General features: G+C 43.5%; 3 protein-coding genes and 1 pseudogene across 5 annotated transcripts in view; 3 read left to right on the forward strand and 1 right to left on the reverse strand.

Moving 5' to 3' along the window:
* Positions 1–748: 748 nt before the first annotated feature.
* Positions 749–9821, forward strand: LOC139533895 (cystine/glutamate transporter-like; annotated as a pseudogene).
* Positions 9822–9971: 150 nt separating this feature from the next.
* On the reverse strand, positions 9972–13994 carry LOC139533893 (forkhead box protein M1-like). The gene is made up of 8 exons (XM_071332366.1): positions 13535–13994; positions 13273–13421; positions 12845–13039; positions 12529–12657; positions 12297–12353; positions 11992–12043; positions 11711–11880; positions 9972–11613 (listed from the first exon to the last, which is right to left on the reverse strand). Exons 1-8 carry the CDS (start codon positions 13992–13994, stop codon positions 10807–10809), a joined length of 2019 nt encoding a protein of 672 aa, XP_071188467.1. The 3' UTR covers positions 9972–10806.
* rhno1 (RAD9-HUS1-RAD1 interacting nuclear orphan 1) lies at positions 13942–16744 on the forward strand. 2 transcript variants are annotated; one of them, XM_071332374.1, is made up of 3 exons: positions 13942–14052; positions 15329–15531; positions 15691–16744. In XM_071332374.1, exons 2-3 carry the CDS (start codon positions 15349–15351, stop codon positions 16456–16458), a joined length of 951 nt encoding a protein of 316 aa, XP_071188475.1. In that variant the 5' UTR covers positions 13942–14052; positions 15329–15348; the 3' UTR covers positions 16459–16744. The 2 variants fall into 2 exon arrangements, with proteins under 2 accessions (XP_071188475.1, XP_071188474.1); XM_071332373.1 differs by lacking the exon at positions 13942–14052 and adding an exon at positions 14983–15115.
* A 191-nt stretch (positions 16745–16935) lies between these two features.
* The window catches only part of LOC139533894 (tubby-related protein 3-like), a 40196-nt gene continuing 30974 nt past the window's right edge, over positions 16936–26157 (forward strand). The window contains exon 1 of one of the 2 annotated variants that reach the window (XM_071332370.1): positions 16936–17077. In XM_071332370.1, coding sequence (XP_071188471.1) covers positions 17058–17077 — 20 coding nt within the window. In that variant the 5' untranslated portion in view covers positions 16936–17057. Of the gene's footprint in view, positions 17078–17199; positions 18015–26157 lie in introns of those variants that run through there. The other variant, XM_071332369.1, reaches the window with a different exon arrangement.

Genomic DNA, 26157 nt, shown 5'->3' on the forward strand with positions numbered 1-26157 from the left:
TATGATCCTTAGTTTCCCGGAAATGCTGACACCCATTGTCAAGACATGCAATTACAACTAAACATGTCAAATGAAAATAAAGCAGCTATAACGCTGTTAACTGCTGTTAACAAGCGACGGATTAACTGAAATGGACAGCCACAGTCTCACAAGCGTTAAGAAAAGAGAGGCCAGATAAATTTTTTCACAGTTTTCTTTTGGATCCCTCACATGTGATCTCACGCTGAAGTTTCCTTGCTAATGACAAAAATACTTCACAGTTCACACACATGGACAAACTACATTACCTTGGTTTTATTCATCAGGCGTGTGTGCAGAGAGACAGAATTGACATGCCAATTATTTGATGTTGCATTCAACCCCATTTTAGTGTTGACATTTGTGTCATATTGGATGTTATTTGGTTATGATTTGGTTATGAATGAATTCTACTGATATTTTGTGGATAATAGTGAGAACATCAATAAGGCCATCTGCTCCTATAGCACGTATACTTTCTCTGTTGTGAAGTTGTTGTTGAAAGTGACCCTCCTGTTATCTGTACAGCTGCCTCTACAAGGGGTGTTTGGGTTCTCTCCCCATGGTATTCTGTGTTTAAAGCAAGACTACTTGCTTTGTTTCCTGCTTGTGCAGGATTGGTGAGTTTCAATGGTTACTGATTGTGCTGATTTGCAAGAGCCAATGAGGGGGTAAAAAACAAGTTCAGGGGAGATGGCCTTGTGCAAGTGTGAGGGTTATACTCGTCTACCCGTTCAGCTCATACAGCTCCACTCGGCTTGTCTCGTCTTCTATGCTAGTCCTCTACATACAGCAATCTTCATTGGATAAATACAAGCAGTTTCAGTATAAGAAGAGAGATATATGAATGTTATAGTTTATCCATAAAGGGATTGACCATACTTTTGTGTTCATAAAGAGAGAATACTTTATTGTTCACTTAAATGGACTACTTCTGTGTTTTCTTTAAACTGGAATGTGAAAGGATTTTTGCTGTTTAAAAGTAATTTTTGGTATTTGATTTATTCACTGGAACTTGTTGGTGTAAGGCTGGATATCTAAACAAGGTGTGTGTTCACACCTTCAAGGCTGCAGAGGCATGGGCATAGATGGAATTCAGTCGAAGGAAGAGGGGGATGAGGTGAAGGAGAAGAAAGAAGATGAAGTGATCCACCTGAGGAGGACAATAGGTCTGCTTCCGGCTATCTCCTTCATCATCGGTACCGTGGTGGGCAGCGGCATCTTCATTGCACCAAAAGGGGTTCTGATGAACAGTGGTAGTGTGGGCCTGTCACTGGTGGTTTGGGCCCTGTGTGGGGTTCTCTCGACCTTCGGTAAGCACCAACTGTCATTTTAAAAGAGGTAGTGTACCTATGAGAGCAAGAGGAGCATAATTGTGATGTTTGAGAGTGGTAGTTGCTAACACAATATCTGTTTTGAATTTTTTTTATTAGATATTCACATCAGGCGGATTCAGTATTGTTAAGGTCCAATGCAGCCATTTTTATCTTAATATTAAAACATTTCTGGGTAACAATTAAGCACCTTACTGTGATTTCTTTCAATTAAAATGGTTAAAAAGATACAAAAATAGCTTCTTAGCAAAAAGCAATTTATCTCGCAAGAATTTTGCTAGGACTGTATGGGAAAGGTCTGAATGAGGAGCCTAATTGGAGGAGCCTAATGGGAGGGATATGTAATCTGAAAACTAGCTGTTATTGGCAGAGAGGTATATTATTGTTATTGGTCTATTAACTTACATTGCCTGGTGATGTAGCAAGGCAGGGCAAAACAAGCTGAAATATCAGGCAGTCTTTTCAAACAGCTCTTACATTAAAAGTGTATTATCATAATTTTCACAGTATTATTCCAACCTCATAGTGTGGAAATATATATAAAACACAGGTAAATCATGCATTTGACAACACTGTCCCTTTAATTCACAGACAGCATACAACATTCACTCCCTTAATGGAAATTTAGGCTACCTCAGAGGTGTAATCTAGTACTCGCTGTATTTTCTTTGGCAGTAAACTGTGCTGGATGTATTCACTTAGCTGAATGATCTGGCCAAGGTCCACAATCCTCTGGTATTTGCACATGCGATCAACCTTTGCACCTACAGTTGAAGTTGAAAGTTTACATACACCTTAGCCAAATACATTTAAACTCAATTTTTCACAATTCCTGACATTGAATCCTCGTAAAAAAATTGCTGTCTTAGATCAGTTAGGATCACCACTTTATTTTAAGAATGTGAAATGTCAGAATAATAGTAGAGAGGATTTATTTCAACTTTTATTTCTTTCATCACATTCCCAGTGGGTCAGAAGTTTACATACACTCAATTAGTATTTGGTAGAATTGCCTTTAAATTGTTTAACTTGGGTCAAACGTTTCGGGTAGCCTTTCACAAGATTCTCACAATAAGTTGGGTGAATTTTGGCCCATTCCTCCTGACAGAGCTGGTGTAACTGAATCAGGTTTGTAGGCCTCCTTGCTCGCACACGCTTTTTCAGTTCTGCTCACAAATTTTCTATAGGATTGAGGTCAGGGCTTTGTGATGGCCACTCCAGTACCTTGACTTTGTTGTCCTTATTAAGCCATTTTGCCACAACTTTGGAAGTATGATTGGTGTCATTGTCCATTTGGAAGACCCATTTGCGACCAAGCTTTAACTTCCTGACTGATGTCTTGAGATGTTGCTTCAATATATCAACAAAATGATGCAATCTATTTTGTGAAATGCACCAGTCCCTCCTGCAGCAAACCACCCCCACAACATGATGCTGCCACCACTGTGCTTCACAGTTGGGATGGTGTTCTTCGGCTTGCAAGCCTCCCCCTTTTTCCTCCAAACATAACGATGGTCATTATGGCTAAACAGTTCTATTTTTGTTTCATCAGACCAGAGGACATTTCTCCAAAAAGTACGATCTTTGTCCCCATGTGCAGTTGCAAACCGTAGTCTGGCATTTTTATGGCAGTTTTGCAGCAGTGGCTTCTTCCTTTCTGAGCGGCCTTTCAGGTTATGTTGATATAGGACTCGTTTTACTGTGGATATAGATACTTTTGTACCTGTTTCCTCCAGCATCTTCACAAGGTCCTTTGCTGTTGTTCTGGGATTGATTTGCACTTTTCGCACCAAAGTATGCTCACCTCTAGGAGACAGAACGCGTTTCCTTCCTGAGCGGTATGACGGCTGCGTGATCCCATGGTGTTTATACTCGCGTACTATTGTTTGTACAGATGAACGTGGTACCTTCAGATGTTTGGAAATAGCTCCCAAGGATGAACCAGACTTGTGGAGGTCTACAATAATTTTTCTGACGTCTTGGCTGATTTCTTTTGATTTTCCAATGATGTCAAGCAAAGAGGCACTGAGTTTGAAGGTAGGCCTTGAAATATATCCACAGGTTCACCTCCAATTGACTCAAATGATGTCAATTAGCCTATCAGAAGCTTCTAAAGCCATGACATCATTTTCTGGAATTTTCCAAGCTGTTTAAAGGCACAGTCAACTTAGTGTATGTAAACTTCTGACCCACTGGAATTGTGATACAGTGAATTATAAGTGAAATAATCTGTCTGTAAACAATTGTTGGAAGAATTACTTGTGTCATACACAAAGTAGATGTCCTAACCGACTTGCCAAAACTATAGTTTGTTAACAAGAAATTTGTGGAGTGGTTGAAAAATGAGTTTTAATGACTCCAACCTAAGTGTATGTAAACTTCCGACTTCAACTGTATAAAGTAACTCTGACTTATCTTATTTAATTAAGATAATAACAGTTGTCACGCCCTGACCATAGTAAGCAGTTTTTTCTCTGTGTTGGTTGGGGCGTGATAGTGACTTGGGTGGTCATCTAGGTGTTTTTTGTATTTCTATGGTGGCCTGATATGGTTCCCAATCAGAGGCAGCTATTTATCGTTGTCTCTGATTGGGGATCATATTTAGGTAGCCATTTCCCCATTGGTTTTCGTGGGAGCTTATCTACATTGAGTTGCCTGAGTGCACACCAGTAGCGTCACGTTTCGTTTATGCGTTATTGTTTTGGTGAATTTCAGTTTATAAAAAATATGTGGAACTCTATTCACGCTGCGCCTTGGTCTACTCATTTCAACGAGCGTGACCGAAGATCCCACCAACAAAGGACCAAGCAGCGTGCCCAGGAGGAGGAAGTATCCTGGACTTGGGAAGAGTTCCTAGATGGGAAGGGATCCTGGACTTGGGAGGAAATCCTGGCAGGACAGGATCGACTTCCTTGGCGGGAGTCGCCTAGGAGCATGAGAGGACAGCAACGACTTCGGGGAGGAAGGCCACAGAAACCCCAATAATTTCTTTTGGGGGGGCACATGAAGCAGTCGGCGGAGCCGAGGAGTGAACCAGAGCCAGTCAGGGAGTCGAGTGAGGAGCTCGACGCAAGATTCTCGAGAGAGGTGCTGACGTTGAGAGCGCTGCAGAGTGGGGGCGTGCTGAGGTGCGTGTCATCAGCCCTGGTGCCACCTGTACCGGTCCCACGCATCAGGTCTCCAGTGCGCCTTCACAGCCCAGTGCGTTCTGTGCTAGCGTCCCGCACTTGCCGGGCTGGAGTGAGCATCCAGTCGGGAAGGGTTGTGCCAGCTCTGCGCTTTAGACCTCCAGTGCGCCTCCACAGTCCAGTACGTCCTGTGCCTCCTCTCCGCACTCGCCCTGAGGTGCGTGTCATCAGCCCGGTACCACCTGTACCGGTCCCACGCATCAGGTCTCCAGTGCGCCTCCACAGTCCAGTACGTCCTGTGCCTCTTCCCCGCACTCGCCCTGAGGTGCGTGTCATCAGCCCGGTGCCACCTGTACCGGTCCCACGCATCAGGCCTCCAGTGCGCATCCACAGTCCAGAGCTTCCGGCGACAGTTCCCAGTCCAGAGCTTCCGGCGACAGTTCCCAGTCCAGAGCTTCCGGCGACAGTTCCCAGTCCAGAGCTTCCGGCGACAGTTCCACGGTCCGGGAACCTCCTGAGACGGTCCGGGAACCTCCTGAGACGGCCCGGGAACCTCCTGAGACGGCCCGGGAACCTCCTGAGACGGCCCGGGAACCTCCTGAGACGGTCCACGGTCCGGGAACCTCCTGAGACGGTCCACGGTCCGGGAACCTCCTGAGACGGTCCACGGTCCGGGAACCTCCTGAGACGGTCCGGAGCTTCCGGTGATGATCCCCGCACCAGAACCGCCATGGAGGAAGACGTAATCTGCGAGCGGAGTGGGTACTTCGTCCCGCACCGGAGCCGACGCCCTGTGTCACCCATCATAGATGCCCACCCGGACCCTCCCCTATTGAGTCAGGTTTTGCGGTCGGAGTCCGCACCTTTTGGGGGGGGTACCGTCACGCCCTGACCATAGTAAGCTGTTTTTTCTCTGTGTTGGTTGGGGCGTGATAGTGACTTGGGTGGTCATCTAGGTGTTTTTTGTATTTCTATGGTGGCCTGATATGGTTCCCAATCAGAGGCAGCTGTTTATCGTTGTCTCTGATTGGGGATCATATTTAGGTAGCCATTTCCCCATTGGTTTTCGTGGGAGCTTGTCTACATTGAGTTGCCTGAGTGCACACCAGTAGCGTCATGTTTCGTTTATGCGTTATTGTTTTGTTTTGGTGAATTTCAGTTTATAAAAAATATGTGGAACTCTATTCACGTTGCGCCTTCGTCTACTCATTTCAACGAGCGTGACAACAGTTCCCTGTACAGGTTATTGTCATATATGCCTCCACTATTATTTGTACCATTAACTTAATTTAAAACATTTATCATTCAAGTATATGAGTCCTTGCACAGATGTCCAAATGTTTACTATTAAACTGATGGTTTAATATACAGATGTAGGATCTTAATTTGAGCCAGTTTGCTACAGCAGGAAAATGAGCCTGCAACAGGAAATGTGAATTATTATGTGCATTATAATTAATGGCCATTTTTGTAGGGGTTGATGCATTTTTCATTAGAGCAAACCAAGTCTGAAATGGAAATTTAATTGGAAATTACAAACTTTAGAAGCCTTTATAAACCTGAAATACACTACAAGTTTGAATTTCCTGCACAGATTCTAAGCAACAAAATTCTAAGCAACAAGTGATCAAATTAAGAGCTGTACTATTCATTAAGGCTGTTTATAGGGTAATAGCCTACGGCTGACCAAATAAACAGATCAAAAGGGTAGTATGGGCTGAAAGCATGGGGTGGATGTATGGCTGACCTTTCCCAGGTATACCCCCAGTGTTTAACTTTATTATACCACAGTTACAAGCACAGCTATAACTAGTGATATGCACTGAATAATGAATATTTAAAAAAATGTTTCCTGAATGTATAGAGATAGTTATACAAAATAAAATATCCCAGCCCACTGAGCAAAAACTTGAGTCCACATAATTTCAACCAACAAATTCAATGTGATGGCGTTGAGCCAAAGTGGAAAACTGACTGTATTTGAAAAAAGTCATCAACGTAAGGGAATTTAGTATTTTTTTCACTCAACTTTTCACCTGAATCCAATGACATGGTGAATCTTTTTTGTGATTCACGTTGAATTCACGTTAGTTGACCACTCAACCAAATGTAAATCAAAACTTTGTTGAACTGACGTCTATGCCATGTGGGAGATGTGTCATCTGTTTTTCTCCTTTGTCCAGGGGCCTTGTGTTATGCTGAGCTGGGAACCACATTTACAAAGTCAGGGGGCCACTACACCTATCTGCTGGAGACATTAGGACCCTTGCCTGCGTTCCTGCGTCTCTGGGCAGAGTTTTTATTCATCAGGTCAGCAGCCTGTATCTCTGTCTCTTTGCATACACTCTTAGAATAGTTTAGGAGACAAACTTGTAGTAAACTATACTTTCTAATACTTTTACTGTACTCCATGTGGACTGTAAAGGCCAGCTGTAGCATCCTATGTGTCCCTGGCGTTCGGACGCTATGTGGTGGATCCCTTTTTCAGCCCTTGTGCTCCTCCCACAGCACTGATTAAACTGGTCAGCATCCTTGGAGTGAGTGAGTGATAAAATACAATCGATAAGACTTTGTGAATTGTTTGATTACTATGGAATACTATTTCAACGAGGTTTATCTTCCCCCTCTCCCTGTAGCATTTGTGGTGGCGATAAACTGCTGGAGTGTGACCCTAGCCTCTCGCACCCAGATCACGCTGACATTCATCAAGATGTTTGCCCTGGTCCTAATCATCGTTCCTGGCATCATGGCATTAGCCAGAGGTGGGGTAGTGGTTTTGGTAGAGTAACATGATACACGATGTACACAATATACCCAGGACCCTATTCAATCAAACCCTGCTAACTCGTTTTCATCTCTCCCCTCCCCAGGACAGACAGAGAACTTTCAGAATGGGTTTGAGATTGATACATTAACACTGAATAAGCTACCATTGGCCTTTTATTCTGGTCTATATGCCTATGGTGGATGGTAAGCAGTGCACAAGAAAATCCCATATCATATACCAATTGTTGTGTTATCCATAAAGAACTGTTAACTGATAAATTGACATCTTTTACTTTCTTTGCAGGTTTTATCTGAATTTTGTCAGAGGAGGTCATTAACCCAAATAGGTATTTTACATAAAAAAAAACAATGTGATTGACCAATTATTTCCACACAAAAAAATCAAGTAACCTCAAGTCTTTGTTTGTCTGCTCTATTTTGTCAGAAACATCCCACTGGCAATCATCTTCTCCATGGTGACGGTGACTGTGTGCTACGTTCTTGTCAACGTGGCCTATTACACCATGATGACAGCAGAGGAGCTTCTTGTGTCTGACGCTGTGGCTGTGGTCAGTAATATGGCATCAGATGGTCAAATCCAAGAGAAGGAAAATAACTGCATGTGAAATGAACTGCATGTCAGCCTTATATACGCTGTCTGTTTATCGCAGACGTTTGCCAATCGTGCGCTTCACGGCTTGGCCTCTGTGATTCCTGTACTGGTAGCTGTGTCCTGTCTTGGGGCGCTGAACGGTGGCTTCTTTGGAGCACCCAGGTAATAATGCTGCACTCTCGTAATTCAGAAACGTACACCTTGATGTACGCTTGGCTGGTTCTATTCACGAGACGTCTGTCTGTCTGTCCGTGGTGCAGGATGCTGTTTGTGGGGGCCAGGGAGGGACACTGGCCAGTCCTCTTCTCAATGATCCACATCCGTAGAAACACGCCTCTGCCTGCTGTTCTGCTGCTGGTATAGTCTACTACTACTGCCCATAGTCTACCTTGCCAACCCAATTAGTCTCTTTACAGACATTTGTATTGGGTTGATGAGGTAGGTCTATGCTTTGCTTTCATGGTCCAGTTGAGATGTTTGTTGTCCTTCCTGCAGTATCCGTTGGTGGTAGTGATGGTGGCCAGAGGAGAGATATTCCAGCTGATCAACTTTGCCTCCTTCTCCCGGTGGCTCTTCATTGCCATGGCGACCATGGGGATGCTCATCCATCGCTACCGCTTCCCCCTCCACCCAAGACCCTTCAAGGTTGCTATGACTACTATAATTAACTCATGTTACTTGTTTGGTACTTACTAGTTGGCTGTTTCTTGACTGTTTACCTAGTTTTATTCCTGTGATCAGCTCATAATTCTATTCTATGTCTACTAGGTGCCGCTGGCCATTGCAGTCACTTTCACAGTGGTGTGCTTCTTCATCGTTGGGCTGTCTCTGTACTCAGACCCCTGGAACACAGGGGGCAGCTGTGCTCTCACCCTGTCTGGAGTCCCTGTCTACTACCTGACCGTGCACCGCTCACGCCTGCCCGCCCGATGGAGAAAGAGCTTCAGTGAGTCACATCCTTATCATGCCACTATAATGTTGTCATCATACTGAATTACTGATAGCAGAAATGTCAGGTGAGGGTGGTGTTGTGTGGGATAGTTATGGCTGTTGTGAGTCACCGACAGGACTGTCTCTCTATTCTCCAGACTACTGCAGTAAGCAGCTCCAGATACTGCTGGAGGTGGCTCAGCAGGAAGTCCAGACCTACTAAAGACGCCTCTTTACTCACACGCACTGACCAGACGAACGGACACCCATTGCTGTGCCCTCCATATTGTATATGGATGTGAATACCAAGGCATGTTACTTAGATTTGGAAAAGAATGAGCCGTTAACTCTACAGCATTCACTGCTCGGAAAGTTAGTTCTGCTGAAAAAACCCCAATGACTATTGTTTTTGTTTACTTGAATTAATGAGGTGTACTTTTTACGCTTTGAATACGATATATGTTTTGTGTTGATTATTTACATTTAAAATGACAATCATGAGAAAATGTTGCCATACTGGTATTTGGTACTCAAAACAAAAAGAGAAACTGCGACGTATTCATTCATTCCATTTACATAGGATTCATAAAACAGACATGCTTTTCTTAAACATCCCAAAAGTTACCCATGTCAGTTTTTCCACAAACCCTGCTCTGGGGTCTGTTGTACCAGACATGTAATAAATACTGAACCAGAATGTAAAAGTTCTTGCATATTATGTGGTGTTCATGCCCCTTCCAGTTTATCATACCTTCAATTATAATATGGGACAAGAAACCCAGGACTGTGTGAATCTAGTCAAAGTTAAGACATCTAATCCCACCCAATGTGAAAAGAAGCAGCAAAGTCACCGGGTTTCACTGTAGTCAGCACACCCACCCAAAAAGAAAAAAGTAATTTTAAACATTTACATTAACTACTTTCCAAGACACCAATACTGTAAAAACACAAAGCAAAGTCAATCACCAGCAATCCCATGCCATGATATTAAACACTAGCAGAAAGGATGCTCCTCAAACTTTAACCTGAATGTGTCCACAAGCACAGCTAACAAACAAACCAAGAATAACTATAAAAAGCCATACATCGTTCAGAATTGGTCATAAGCAAATGATGCAGTCTTCCTTTCCATTAACAAAGTAACAACTATGACCGTTCGATCAAAATAAAACCATAATAAACTCATGCATTAAATGTTTAATCTTCTAGCCAAAAAACTTCCAATGACAATTCAAACATACATTTTTTAAAATTCAAATATATTTCCCTTCTACAGACGGAGTAAGACAGGAATAGAAGGCATCACCATACTACTTTATGCTTTTACATAGTTTCTCACTCACTACTACCACTCTTTAAAAGTTCACAAAGCAGATTGGACATTGTGTCATACATAGAATAAGTTACAAAAGTGCACTAGAATAAGTGTTGACTTGGTCAATCAAAAATGGCATCTCCTTTGGGTGTAGACAGCCCTGGTTGTTTATTACTTTCTCTCATTGGTGGTTGGTCATCTGTACATCATGTTACATCCTTTCAGAGGTCCAATCAAATGGAGACTCGCTCACTTCAGAGGAGGCACCACATCTTATATTCTAGCATGGTAGTGTCGGTCTCACTGGATAGTTTGATGATTTATGTATAAATGTACATTTTAAAAAGCAAAACATATTACAAAATGTGCAAATTAAACATACATATTCCATGTAGGCTACATACAACTCAGGCATACTTTTCGGTTCCCTAGAAGTTCCTTCAAGACTATCGTGGGAGACAGTGAATTGTAATCAAAATATGGTCACTTAAGCCTGTGGCATGAAACACAACCAAGCGAGAAGAAAAAGACTGGTTAGTAGTGACAAAAGCAACCAACGACAAAGGAAAAATCTAAGTTAGAAAGAAAACTCCCACATTTACAGATTGGAAGACGATGTGAGCAGCTTGGGTAATGATGAGACTATGGCATCCTCATCTAGCAAAGAACTTTGAAAGGGTTGCGCTCTCTGCTCAGCAGTGGCTACTTGAGTTCAGGGATGAGCTGAGACCAGCTGATGTTCCCCATACCCAGATCATCATCCTCCAGGCCAGAGAAGCTGATATCCACCAAGATCTTGCTCAGGCTGTCGTTCATGGTGTCCAGGACCAAGCCCTCCGTAAGGGAGCGGTTGGCTGTGGAGGGACCCCCGATCTGGAGCTCTCTGGAGCAGCCCTGCAGACGCTCTGGCCCCGGGGAGCAGGTGCCGGTGGGGCCAGCCGCAGATGTGGAGCGTGCAGAGGTGAGCAGCTCGCGAGGGGAGTTGAACAAGGGCAGGTCCTTAAAGGGAGTGCTACTGAAGCTGAATGGGGTGTGGTCATGGCGGTGTGGGGTGAAGCTGGGGCCGGGGGTGCGGATGGGGCTGAAGTCCAGCATGCCCCCTCTCTCCTTGCCCAGCGGGGTCACCCTCCAGGGCTCTAACAGAACAGTGGGTGGCTTGCTGGGGGTGGAGGAGGCTGGGTGGCTGCTCTTGATGGGAGTCTTGAAAGAGAACTCCCTGCAGGGGCTGTCAGGCTCCGGCCGGGGGTCGAGCTCGGCGTCCTGTAAGGCGGAGCCGTCGGAGGCCAGGCCCGAGTCGAAGAAGGTGCTGTCAGGGAAGAGGAGCACGGGCTCCTCGTTGGAAGGCAGGACGAGGCGCTGCTTGCGACGGGAGCTGCTGACTTCCTTCCTGGTGTTGGTCAGAATGGCCCTAGGGGTAACAGAGGTCAGGGGCACACAGACCTGCTCCTCCTTCATCTCCTCAACTGGAGGAGCATACAGCATCACTGTGGAGGCATCACTGTACGTAACCTGCAAACGCAGTAACATGTATTAATTTAATAATTATAGGGAATCAAGTAACCCCCCGCCACTTTACAAAACAAAAAAAGGTATGGTGAGACTTTACCTTGGGAGCTATACGGACCCTCTTGCCCCCTCCTGAGGAGCTAGATTTCTGCTGGGGGGCAGAGAGGGGGAGCCGTGTGGACGAGGACAGGAAGAGTGACTGGGTGAAAGGCAGCTGGATGGGGACCAAGTAGGAGTCTGCACGAGGAAGAAGAGGCTTCATCTTCCTCTCTGAAGATATGGATGGCAAAAAAAAAAAAATTGAGGCAACGGCTACACATCAATAATTTCCAACTCTCAAATGTTTGGTAATCGTCCAGCTGCTTGTTTCCCCCCACTTACCAGGAACACTGGCAGATGTTTTCTTGATTTCAGGAGCAATTCTCTTTTGTTGCTGCGGGAAACAATTGAGATGTTAACTTATATGAAGACGGCATGAGTTAGACCTGTGTAGGAGAAGTTACTGACTATGTACGGTGGTCCTGTGATGTCTGCCTCTCTCTGCCTACACCTCGCATCTCCCCTGAAATGAATTGTCAGCTTAATGAGCTAAACAAGAGCAGATGGAAAGCATGTCCTGTCCTCTCTCTGAGTGTCCTGTCCTCCCTGACTGACTGCCACAGATGAAAAGGGTAAAACAATCTTACATGTTGGTCACAGACCTGCATGGTCCGAGACGAGACGGAAGTTGGATCAGACTCAGTCTGTGGGGTGGAAAATTGGTCAAAAGGGACAGAGTTATCATAGAGATAATAATCAAAAAGTAGATTTCAGAGTGAACAGTTATTTGCAGGCATTTGTCCTTTTGTGGAGTCCCATAGTTGTAATTGGCCAGCGACAAAATATGACTAAGAACAGAAAAGTGGGTAACATGCCAACCTTGTACACCTGGTCAAGAGTAAGGCAGCGATTGGCCTCTGGGCGGATGGTCCAGTATGAGATCTTGCCATCTTGTGTTGTCTCACGGATGAACATGTCATGCAGGGAGAGATTGTGGCGGATGGAATTCTGGCAGAGGAGCATAGACAATATCAAACTAAGAGGATGTGGCTTATGCCATTGGCAATTATACAAGTTTTTGTTGGGTGCTTAAGGGGTATTTTTCTGCTTCTATTGTAACATGATCTTGTCCTCAACTACTAGAGTGGCACCAATACAATCTTTCTGTGACCAAGGGCTTATTGTGGATGTTTACCTTCCAGCCTGGCTTAGCCACCTTTCTGAAATATGGAAAGTGATCCTCAATCCAAGTATAGATCTCTTTCAATGTCATCCTCCTGCTCTTCTTACTGTTGATGGCAAACTGAATCATTGCCATGTACGAGTAGGGTGGTCTCTCTGACAAGGGGTCTTTGACAACCCTGTGTGCTTCCATTCGCTCACTTTGTGACTGTGTGCAAAACAGAACAAAAGAGAGGTTGGTTTCATTTGGCCTATTTAGATACTACTCTTTTAAGACTCAACAAATGCAGCAAGCATGCAGAACTAATATCACACTTGAGTGCAACACTTGAAACATTCTAGATAAACATATAACACGGTGTCGGTGACACCCTCCTTGAGCGTCACTGTTTACATACGTCAGTTGACAATCACACTGAGATGCTAAAAGAGGAGCCAAACCTGGAGAATCTGTTGGCAAGCATCATGATTCTCTTTGTTGGCAGCTTTCTTAGCAGGATCTGGTTCAAGACCGTCTGTATTCATCCTCCCAAGCCACTGGATGTTAGTAAGGCTGTCATCTAGAGGACTGCAATCAAGGTCCCTGTTCACTGTGAAATAATAAAAACTGTGCGCATCAACAATGTTCATCATCAAACAGTTAAACAACACCGGAAAAGTAGAGGGTCATTTAACCCAAAATCATGAAAGCATATAAACATACATGGTTTAATTGTAGTCAAAGCCTTAGTATCCTTTAGGCAGTCCATTGTTGTTGCCTTCTCTGGCTGTGTGACAAGAGCCATGCTACTCCTACCAGAGCTGCGACCTCTCATATAGCTAGGTTGACTGAAAGAATCTGCAACATCCTTGATACAGCCACCACCACTTAGAAGGATGAATTTGTTTGGTCCTTGAGAGCCACACTCCTTCCCCTTGGCAGTGAGGGCCCCAATTACACTCTGAAGGTCTGCAGTTTTGGGGATGACAACCACTTGTGTGCCAGGCATAGTGGGATGGTCCATGATACGGATGCCATCAGGAAAACACTGGCCACCTGAGGGTTTGGATGTGGATGCTTCCTTGTGTCGTAGTCCATCCGGCTCATCAACTGCTGGTTCATTTAGCTGAAAAGGAAGCTTCCTCCTCCTAAGGATCAGGGGCCTTCTTGGGCTCTGTCTCATTCTGCTCAGATTACAGAGCTGGCCCTTTGACTTCACTTGATGTCTGAAGAGATAACAGGTAACGTTAACGTTAGAATGTAACGTTACAGCCAAAACTACATTTTCGCTGGGGCAGAAAAAGCTGGTTAGGTTTGAGCTAGTTGGCTATAATGGCTAAATGATAGCTAAACTGATCTGATGACGAATCAGGTGCTGACAACTTTCTACCTGAGTTGATATGCTGCAACTAAGTAAGCAAGGCTGTCGATGCAAAAGCTGTTAGTTCGAAAATTATGCAAGGTTCTTTTGATGGGCAAATTAAAGTAGCGTTGGTAAAAACGCCGAATTAAATGTATATCAGGTATGGATCACATCATGAAGTGATGTTTTCCATATTTGCGCTGACGTTACTCTAGTAACTTGCTAATCTAACTATACTAAAATCTATTTGATTGTATCAATTAAAAATAAAGCAGCCAGGTAATTGTTACAATAGCTAGCTAGCTAACGATTTTAGAATAGAAATACCAGCCTTTCAAATATCAGCTATGGTTATGACGCAGTCTTCTAGAACATGATGGTGTTAGCTAGTTGCTAATCCACGGGTTTCTAGTTAGCTAGTTAGCTAACATACAAAGAAGGTAGAAACATATTCTCCAAACTAGCTAGTAGTTAGTTAGCTAGCGGTAATAGTTAACGCGTTTAGTTTGCCAGCTAACGTTAGTCCAGTTAATTAGCCAGCTAGCTAGCAACTTTAACCAAGTTGCATATAACAAACCTTCATATTATGGTGATGCAATGCGCTTTTGTTCTGGGTTATTTGACTCCTTAATTAAACAATGACAATAATCGAAAATGAAAGTTGACAGGTAGTTTGTAGATCTCAATCTCCTTTCATTCAGTGTGAAAGGTAATGGGATTTTGAATTTTGGCGCAGTATTTGCGATTCCGGTCATGTGGTCTTTGCATATCCAATGGACTGAACCCAGTGGATGTGAAAACCAATCAGCGTTAACCATCATGTTAACGGCAAGACTTGGAGGACAGCGAAGCGAATGCAAAACGTTTGCACTTTCTGATTCAGACATTATTTCTTCAAAACATTGATAGCTAGCTACTTCTGACATGCAGTTTACACCCAGGTACGTCGTGTGATTATACGAAGGCGTATGTACTCTTCCATGTGTTCATGGAAGGGTACTTCACTCTGTTGTTATTTTTTGTTGTTGTAGCTAACTAGCTACTTAACCCAAAGCAAGCTATAGCGTTATAACGTTTCTTATATGCCACATCTGTTTCATACTGCATTCCTTTAAAACGTCACCATATATTTAACCTTCTCTTTATCCCATCAGCTCCTCAGCCATGATCTCTGATGCCCCGTAAAACAAGAAAGAAATCTTTGCCAAACTCACAGAAGCCGTCGTTGTTGTTTTTTGAGCCACCACTTGATGACGCCAGATACCACAATGTGCCTCAAGTGAGCGGCGCACTCAATCCCAAATCATTTCTAGATGAGGAGCAGCGACAGAACAGCTGCACAGCCTGTAGTTCTTGGGTAATCACAGTTTATAACTGTTAATGTGTATGATGCTAATCATGTTTTTAATGTAATTATTTACTATCTTCTGAATGTTGTCCTTTCATACCATAGACTATAAATAATGTATGACAAACATGTTCAAAGATGTCTCGTCTCTCGCTCACTCAATTTCAGGTGAGTCCACAGTTTGATCAGCTACCGCCCCCTGCACCCAGAGGAAGGCGAGGGAGGAAGAAGTGCATCTCTGCAACAAGCATTCTTGACAAGAGTTCTCACTTATCCAGAAAAGGTAGTGTTTACAAGTTCCAAGCCTTATCCTTTCAGAGAAGGTCAACAGCCCAACCTCTCCATCAAAAGCATGCATGTAGAAAGAAGGCTGTAGAATCTGCTCTTGGGGCCCATGAGGAGCAGCAGGGCTTGCAAGTTCATAAGGTTGGTTCTCTAAGTACAGAGTACCTAAGTAACCAAGATGAAACGGAGACACCAACACAGATAACTTCTCTCAGGAAAGGGACAGCTGAGAGGAGACGGTTGTCAGAGTTAACACCGGAAGATGCAGCATCAACCTCCAGCAGATGTGTGGGGGTCCTTAGAACGTCAGCTGCCAATGTTGCCAGACATGGCAAGAGCCCAGCGGCATGCTCTGCTCGGACTCCTGCCTCAGCAACACACCACACCCCTGGCACGGACAATGTCTTCTCCCCACTTGATGTAGAGACTCCAGAGTTACACCATGATGGAAGTTCCTCCTTTCTTCGCCTCCTGTTGCCTGCGTCACAGCCGATGACCCCGCCACATACTGTGACTTCAGAGATTTTAGCAACAGACACCCCAGAGAGGGACTATGGAGTCAAGGTTACATGGAGGAGGAGGAAAGGGCTGATGAGGTTGCTGAGGGACCGAGGTTATCTTTCAAGTGCAGAGGCACTAATTAGCATCTAATCAACATAACTGTAAATGTTGACATCATTTTACTATCATGTTCTGCAATTAACAATGAATTGTAGTTAACATTGTAGTTAACACCACATGAATAAATTAGTCCACTGATTGAAAGTGATATGTTGCAATAACTATAATATTATTGAGTCCACTCAATTGTTTTGCTGCTCGGGATAACTTGGCATGTTGTCCATGTGCAGTTGGTAGTTCAGCCCATTATGGATGTGGCTCTGTCTAGGTTCTTGTTTTCTTTGTACCCTGGGTCCACATTAAATATTTTTTTAAATTGGTTGTTTTTCAATTTAACATAAATGCATAATGAATTTTTGAGGTTTGAGTGTTACAACACTAGCTAGTAACGTTGGTATAAATAGAGGGTTCTATTTACTAGCTACATTTGTGGTAACTTGGAATGCAGAGGCAAAGAAACCTGTTCAATCACTCAAGTCTATATAACCTGCCATCCAATAGGATAGTCCGTTGTAGTCATGTGCGGTAACTAGGGCTGTGGGGAACAATTTTCCAAGCGTGTCAAGGAAAGTTGTCTGCTGCACGGGGAGGCCACCACCAGCTGGGATCCATAGCAACCGTGGATAAACATGAGTTACTACAGCACAAGGTAAGTAAAAAAAAAAAATATATATGTAGTTCTTTGCCCATGATACTATGTAGACATGCAGTGTCCAAATTGCATGGGCGAAGCGTGTCTGGTGGGTGGTGCGCGAGACTAGTCTGTCACTTAACTTTTTCAGAAGGCACTGTTGCTTGAGAAGACTGATGCTAGTTTGGCTAATGTTAGGCTAGCTAGCTAATGTTTCTTGCTTGCCTGAAGATAACCGAGCACGCTAAGTGGTAAATCAATCATGGAAGATGATACCAAGCACAAACTAAAATACATATTTTCCACAACTTGAAATGTAGCTAACTATTGTATACAGGAATCAAGCAGAGTTCAACGCTTATCATTAACAATTTGGGGATCGTTTTATCACGAAAAGGAAGCGTGAGTTGGTCAGTGAATTGTAGCTTGGAAAACTCCATCGATTGTTAGCTAGCTAGCGTGCTTGTTAACGGTAAAGCAGAAGGCACACAATTCTTCATGGATTGCTCGTAAACTTTTTGATATTTTTTTGTAACAGGAATGGGTTTGAAAATGAGAGAATCTTTTTTATTTTAACTTGCTAGCTAGCTATAACGTAAAATGTCAAAATTGTATGAACATGTATGTTGACAACGAAGCTATAACGACGTTATAAACATCTGGCTAGGCTCAAGCCTTGAATATGTTGGGTTGCTAACGTTACATTATTGCGTCACAAAAGCCATCAGATAGGGAATATATTACACTCGATTTCTCGAGTTACTGTGGCTTTGTCATAGGAGCTTGCGCCATTGTCATTGGAGACGGCACCGCAGAAATGTGGGTAGCTTGCTAAAAAATACAGTATTAGGGCCTATGAGTGGGGCAATCTTGGCAACATCACTTGGCACGGTCACTACCGAAGAAGTCTCCGAAACGGAAGAAGTGACAGGATGAACAACATCAACAAAAGCAGGTGAATCAAGCTAATGTCATAGGCATGATGATGGTATGGAATTGTGGCCAACATGGGGACAATCCGATGTTGATTAGGGTGTTGGATGGTTCAGTTCGTGGTTAATGATGTGATAGGCTACATGGAGGCAATAGACAAATGATATGTCAGTCAAGAGTATGATTATTATTTAACACTTCCTGAACCCTTCGGCATAACAGAATCACCTGTCATAAACACAGTCATGACAGTTTGTCATTAAAATGACAACTGACTTTATACTGTTTATGACCATGCTATTATGACAAACACTGTTCTTTTGAGCAGTTTAAGGTGTTATACTAGCACCCACAAGTGAAATCCACTGCATTGCTTTTGCAATCTCATTTCACCCTGTGAAGTTGAGTTTCATTTAGGGATTCTTACTGCTTATTTCACTAGCAAACGTTTTCCATATGCTGTGCATTCCAGGTCAAAATAATGACACTCCACCCCCATATGATTGTGGATTGGAATGTAGGATGGCTGAATGTTATGTGACTATCTGGAGGCAATAAAGAATTCCACAGTCTTCGGTTTTTAAAGCGTACCCACGACTGTTGCAATACCATTGCACCCACAACAAACAATATTATTGGCTATTCCCTTTGTGACATCAATGCACACTGTGGAAAATGGCTCAGGAAAATTAATAGGCAAACATGTTGACACAAGAAATGCAGTATTTCCTCTAGGATTTCCACCGAACATTTTAGAGGCCCTCTTGGACGCTGAGACAAAATGTTGCAGTTTTAAAGCAAATTTCCTGCAATTCTACACATTTTGCCATGGGGCAGAGAGAACATTTTACAGTTTTATAGCTAGTTTCATGCTATTCTAAACATTTTGCCATGGGGATGAGAGAGCATTAGCAGTAAGTATCCAAGGTTCTTTTGATGAGCAAATTAAAGTAGCGTTAGCTAGCTAGCTAGGGTAACCTGTTAACACCAAATTAAATTTATATCGGATATGGATCACATCATGATCTGATGTTTTCCATATTTGTGCTGACGTTACTCTAGTAACTTGCTAATCCTTTCCTACAATTCTACACATTTTGCCATGGGACTGAGAGAAAATGTGCAGTTTTAAAGCTAATTTCCTGCAATTCTACACATTTTGCCATGGGGCAGAGAGAACATTTTACAGTTTTATAGCTAGTTTCATGCTATTCTAAACATTTTGCCATGGGGATGAGAGAGCATTAGCAGTAAGTATCCAAGGTTCTTTTGATGAGCAAATTAAAGTAGCGTTAGCTAGCTAGCTAGGGTAACCTGTTAACACCAAATTAAATTTAAATCGGATATGGATCACATCATGATCTGATGTTTTCCATATTTGTGCTGACGTTACTCTAGTAACTTGCTAATCCTTTCCTACAATTCTACACATTTTGCCATGGGACTGAGAGAAAATGTGCAGTTTTAAAATAACTGTCCAGTGAAAATCTCACTATTAAAAGTTAATATTCTGTTAACTCATATCCATATAATGTTATAGACTCGTTCTATACACATATTTGTGGCCAAAGCATAAATTGGAGAATAAACACTTCAAACTTGCATCTCAAACAGACCGTTTAATAAAAAATGCTTGCTTTTTCCTCATGGAGTATGATGTAATACTCCTAAAGAGGTTGAGCTGGCCAATCAGCAGTCTACTCGTATTAATATTTTTAATGATCGGTATACGCCCACACCATTCTGTTGTTGGGGTACGCCTAAACCATTCCAAGACAGAAAAGCTTTTTTTGGGAAGGAAAGCTATTTTACTCATATTGTAATTCGTTCTAGGTCATATTTCATATTAATCTGGAAACACTGGACAGCTACTTTTAAGCAAATGTCATGCAATTCTACACATTTTGCCATGGCTTATGCTGTGTTCTTATGCTATCTGAGTGACTCGAACATAACAAAATCAAAAGGGGCCCCATGCCAGTTTTTATTCTGGTGGTTGTTAGCTAGTTCTCAAAGATGATCTTATTTAAAAATATATGCCCTCATTATCTTTTCTGCATTTTTTTTTATATCTGGTTTTAGTTGTTTAAGTTTCCACTGAAAACTTTTTATGAATACAGGGGAAACACTGAATCAAATCAAATCAAAATCAAATTTTATTAGTCACATACACATGGTTAGCAGATGTTAATGCGAGTGTAGCGAAATGCTTGTGCTTCTAGTTCCGACAATGCAGTAATAACCAACAAGTAATCTAACCTAACAATTCCACAACTACTACCTTATACACACACACAAGTGTAAAGGGATAAAGAATATGTACATAAAGATATATGAATGAGTGGTGGTACAGAACGGCATGGCAAGATGCAGTAGATGGTATAGAGTACGGTATATACATATGAGATGAGTACTGTAGGGTATGTAAACATAAAGTGGCATAGTTTAAAGTGGCTAGTGGTACATGTATTACATAAAGATGGCAAGATGCAGTAGATGATATAGAGTACAGTATATACATATGAGATGGGTAATGTAGGGTATGTAAACATTATATTAAGTGGCATTGTTTAAAGTGGCTAGTGGTACATTTTTACATAATTTCCATCAATTCCCATTTTTAAAGTGGCTGGAGTTGAGTCAGTATGTTGGCAGCGGCCGCTAAATGTTAGTGGTGGCTGTTTAACAGTCTGATGGCCTTGAGATAGAAGCTGTTTTTCAGTCTCTCGGTCCCTGCTTTGATGCACCTGTACTGACCTCGCCTTCTGGATGATAGCGGGGTGAACAGGCAGTGGCTTGGGTGGTTGTTGTCCTTGATGATCTTTATGGCCTTCCTGTGACATCGGGTGGTGTAGGTGTCCTGGAGGGCAGGTAGTTTGCCCCCGGTGATGCGTTCTGCAGACCTCACTACCCTCTGGAGAGCCTTACGGTTGTGGGCGGAGCAGTTGCCGTACCAGGCGGTGATACAGCCCGACAGGATGCTCTCGATTGTGCATCTGTAGAAGTTTGTGAGTGCTTTTGGTGACAAGCCGAATTTCTTCAGCCTCCTGAGGTTGAAGAGGCGCTGCTGCGCCTTCTTCACAACGCTGTCTGTGTGGGTGGACCAATTCAGTTTGTCCGTGATGTGTACACCGAGGAACTTAAAACTTTCCACCTTCTCCACTACTGACCCGTCGATGTGGATAGGGGGGTGCTCCCTCTGCTGTTTCCTGAAGTCCACAATCATCTCCTTTGTTTTGTTGACGTTGAGTGTGAGGTTATTTTCCTGACACCACACTCCGAGGGCCCTCACCTCCTCCCTGTAGGCCGTCTCGTCGTTGTTGGTAATCAAGCCTACCACTGTAGTGTCATCCGCAAACTTGATGATTGAGTTGGAGGCGTGCATGGCCACGCAGTCGTGGGTGAACAGGGAGTACAGGAGAGGGCTCAGAACGCACCCTTGTGGGGCCCCAGTGTTGAGGATCAGCGGGGTGGAGATGTTGTTACCTACCCTCACCACCTGGGGGCGGCCCGTCAGGAAGTCCAGGACCCAGTTGCACAGGGCGGGGTCGAGACCCAGGGTCTCGAGCTTGATGACGAGTTTGGAGGGTACTATGGTGTTAAATGCTGAGCTGTAATCGATGAACAGCATTCTCACATGGGTATTCCTCTTGTCCAGATGGGTTAGGGCAGTGTGCAGTGTGGTTGCGATTGCGTCGTCTGTGGACCTATTGGGTCGGTAAGCAAATTGGAGTGGGTCTAGGGCAGGGGTGTCAAACTCAAATACCCAGTGGGCCAAAATGTAAAACCTGAACAAAGTCGCGGGCCAACATTGAACAAATGAACCTTTTAATATGGACCCAAACAAGTTTTGCTTTAACATTGAATATGGAACAAGCATCGCTTATTACCATACAATATATAATTTAATAGTGGAGACATGCAAAATCGAATTTCAAATGAAAAAACACATCAATGGCATTCATTTATTAAATAAATAAAATTTAAATAAAAATCGTATGCCTCTTTTCTATTTGCAGCCTTCTGATTTAAATACCAAAATAAACTTTTTCCAGATGCGTCGCAGCTCTCATCCACAGCGAGGGAGAACGCAACGAAATATTTTCCCTTTTCCATCAGCTGGTCATACAGATTGGTGGCAAGATCACATGTGCGATCAGCTACTGTGTTCCTGCTCAGGCTCACGTTTGAAAATGCTTGCTTTTTCTCTGGGCATACGAGGTCACAAACTTTCATCATGCACTTTTTCACGAACTCTCCCTCATTAAAGGGCCGGGCTGATTTTGCGATCTCTGCTGCCACTATATAACTAGCCTTTACAGCAGCCTCACTTTGTGATGTGGCTTTTTTGAACATAATCTGTTGTGAAACCAAACTTCTTTTCATCTCCTCTACTTTCTGGCTCCTTTGAGTCATGTCCATGTCCTTGTATTTGTCATGGTGTTTCGTTTCATAGTGTCGTCTAATGTTGTACTCCTTACTTACAGCCACGTTGACTCTACAAACAAGACAAACAGGTTTGTCTTTTACATATCTAAACAGATATTCTGCCTCCCACTTGTCCAGAAAGCTCCTGTTTTCTGCCTTTCTTTTCGCCATTTTTGGGAAGGGATAGCGCGCTGACAGTTGTAGCGTCTATGTTGCTATGACTACTGTCACAGAGGAGAGGGCGTTTCTGAGTCCTGTCCTGATTGGCGCGCGAAAACAACAGCAGAGCATTATGGGATTCGTAGTATTAGCGGTGAATGCGCTGTATAATACCGGCGGGCCAGCTCTAGTAGTAATTTGGTATTGTCTCGCGGGCCAAATATAATTACCCCACGGGCCAAATTTGGCCCGCGGGCCAGAGTTTGACACCCATGGTCTAGGGTGTCCGGTAGGGTGGAGGTGATATGGTCCTTGACTAGTCTCTCAAAGCACTTCATGATGACGGAAGTGAGTGCTACGGGGCGGTAGTCGTTTAGCTCAGTTACCTTAGCTTTCTTGGGAACAGGAACAATGGTGGCCCTCTTGAAGCATGTGGGAACAGCAGACTGGGATAAGGATTGATTGAATATGTCCGTAAACACACCAGCCAGCTGGTCTGCGCATGCTCTGAGGACGCGGCTGGGAATGCCGTCTGGGCCTGCAGCCTTGCGAGGGTTAACACGTTTAAATGTTTTACTCACCTCGGCTGCAGTGAAGGAGAGCCCGCAGGTTTTGGTAGGGGGCCGTGTCAGTGGCACTGTATTGTTCTCAAAGCGGGCAAAAAAGTTGTTTAGCCTGTCTGGGAGCAAGACATCCTGGTCCGCGACGGGGCTGGTTTTCTTTTTGTAATCCGTGATTGACTGTAGACCCTGCCACATACCTCTTGTGTCTGAGCTGTTGAATTGCGACTCGATTTTGTCTCTGTACTGGGACTTAGCCTGTTTGATTGCCTTGCGGAGAGAATAGCTACACTGTTTGTATTCGGTCATGCTTCCGGTCACCTTGCCCTGGTTAAAAGCAGTGGTTCGCGCTTTCAGTTTCACGCGAATGCTGCCGTCAATCCACGGTTTCTGGTTTGGGAATGTTTTAATCGTTGCTGTGGGTACGACATCGTCAATGCACTTCCTAATGAACTCGCTCACCGAATCAGCATATTCGTCAATATTGTTGTTGGACGCAATGCGGAACATATTCCAATCCGCGTGATCGAAGCAGTCTTGAAGCGTGGATTCAGATTGGTCGGACCAGCGTTGAACAGACCTGAGCGCGGGAGCTTGTTGTTTGAGTTTCTGTTTGTAGGCTGGAATCAACAAAATGGAGTCGTGGTCAGCTTTTCCGAAAGGGGGGCGGGGGAGGGCCTTATATGCGTCGCGGAAATTAGTATAACAATGATCTAGGGTTTTTCCAGCCCTGGTAGCACAATCGATATGCTGATAGAATTTAGGGAGTTTTGTTTTTAGATTAGCCTTGTTAAAATCCCCAGCTACGATGAATGCAGCCTCAGGGTGTGTGGTTTCCAGTTTACAAAGAGTCAGATAAAGTTCGTTCAGGGCCATCGATGTGTCTGCTTGGGGGGGAATATATACGGCTGTGATTATGATTGAAGAGAATTCCCTTGGTAGATAATGCGGTCGACATTTGATTGTGAGGAGTTCTAGATCAGGTGAACAGAATGACTTGAGTTCCTGTGTGTTGTTATGATGATCACACCACGTCTCGTTAATCATAAGGCATACCCCCCCGCCCCTCTTCTTACCGGAAAGATGTTTGTTTCTGTCGGCGCGATGCATGAAGAAACCAGCTGGCTGCACCGACTCCGTTAGCGTCTCTTGAGTTAGCCATGTTTCCGTGAAGCAGAATGACGTGTTGGAGCATGCCTCTCCCTGCCTCCTCTTACACTAGCTTCTCAATCAGTTTCAGAAGGGAAATCAACTCCCCCTATGGTCCCCCAGCACTCCTATTGATGTCTGTTTGATGTCAGTGCATTAGGACTGTGCTGACCAGAGGTGCCCTGAGAGCAGAGCATGGTGCTGTATGCGTAGGAGGTTACTGTAAGCTCTGCAGAAAAAGTGTGAAATCCATAGCTCAGTTTTTACCCTGAGAGGAGAAAATAATCAGAGGGCAGTTCCCACCCTTTCCTGTTCTAATGCTGCAATGTGGACTGATTATTTGATGTAATCTGCTTGTGTAGTCTTTCAGAGGATATATGTAGAGGATTAGTGTAAAGAACAGACATGTAGCCTGGGCAGGGTTTCCGTTTGGAAAATTTGGCGCCAGACACTGTGACCGACAAGATTTTAATTTCCCGGATGTTTGACAAATATACCGGACATCCATATGCATTGGGCGCGTAACATAAGGTGTCGTCTCATGGTGCTCAAAAGCACATTTTAGATTATTGTAATTAATCTTAACAGAATAGAAATTAGCCTGTAAAGTTTTAATAAAATAAAGTACAATGATGTTCTTATATCAACATGACAGGTTGAAAAGCAAAACATAGCCCAATGCGTCTTCATCCCTGCAATAAATCGTAAATGAATATCATTAAAAAAAACGAAAAAAAACATTTAGCCTAGAAGAACAAGTCGCCTACACAGTAATAAAACACAACTTCAAAATATAATATTTGTATAATATAATTTGCAAACGACCTGTCCTATAGCCTATTTGTATGAACATTTTAATTAATAAATAAAAAAACACAGCTGGTTTCAAATACAATCTAGGCCTCTCTAATTTAGCCTAGGCATAAAGATTTTAATTAGGCCTAATAAATAACAAAACATGGCTGTCTACGAACTCCAGGGCCAGCCCGCCTCGCTCCCAATTCCAGCTGCGATTCAGCACCACAGCAGTGGAAAGAGGCCACTCTAGGTGTCCACAAAATGAAGAAATTATCAAACTGATGTTGGACAATCAAATTTCATATGTAAATGTGAGAAAATGGTTACAGCTGGTTCAATAATAGAAAGCTTATTTTACAATACTCCTGTGAAACGAGGCCCGCGCCATGCTATTATAAAAGCTCTTGTTTCCAAAGCTCAATGTTTAGTTTCTAAGTGCCACTGAATAAGCTCAACTGAAATGCACCAATAGTGCACGATACACATCATTACTCTACTCTGGTCTATCAATCCATTCCAAATCTATATAGGCCTGGCCTACTATACATGGTGATCTTGCCTAGGGCGGCAGCAGAACTGCTAGGACTGGGCCTGTCAAACATAATAATTTGCCTCTAATTTACTTGCGTTTGCGGCAGACCGTGGCCTGCTCAAAGTGAGCTGCTGTTGGGAAGTCAAAACTGTTCAACTCCTTGGAGCAGCTTAATGCACATCAGCCTCGTTACTTTGTCCTCAAGAAGGTGCGATCTTGAGGCCGTATTTACTCTGATTTGGAGAAAGAATCCCCTCTCGATGGGCACACTGGAAACAGGGATCATCAACACAATCTTCGCCAATTTTGCCCAGTCAGGGTACATTTAGCTGGAGTCCCTTGTGAGGACCTCGCATCTTTTTGCGTGAGTAAAAATAGAAACGCCACCGACACTAATTTCCAAGCTGCTTGAGGATTTATTAACCTAATGAAATGTATTTGCCTATGAAGTTGGAGCACATCGACTGGTATCTTCATCTATAAATAAAAAGCTTTATTTTGCAATAGATTATTAGATTTCTTTTTCCAGGACAATTTGT

This window comes from Salvelinus alpinus, chromosome 11 (assembly GCF_045679555.1).
Source record: "Salvelinus alpinus chromosome 11, SLU_Salpinus.1, whole genome shotgun sequence".
In the NCBI taxonomy this organism is placed as follows: Eukaryota; Metazoa; Chordata; class Actinopteri; order Salmoniformes; family Salmonidae; genus Salvelinus; species Salvelinus alpinus.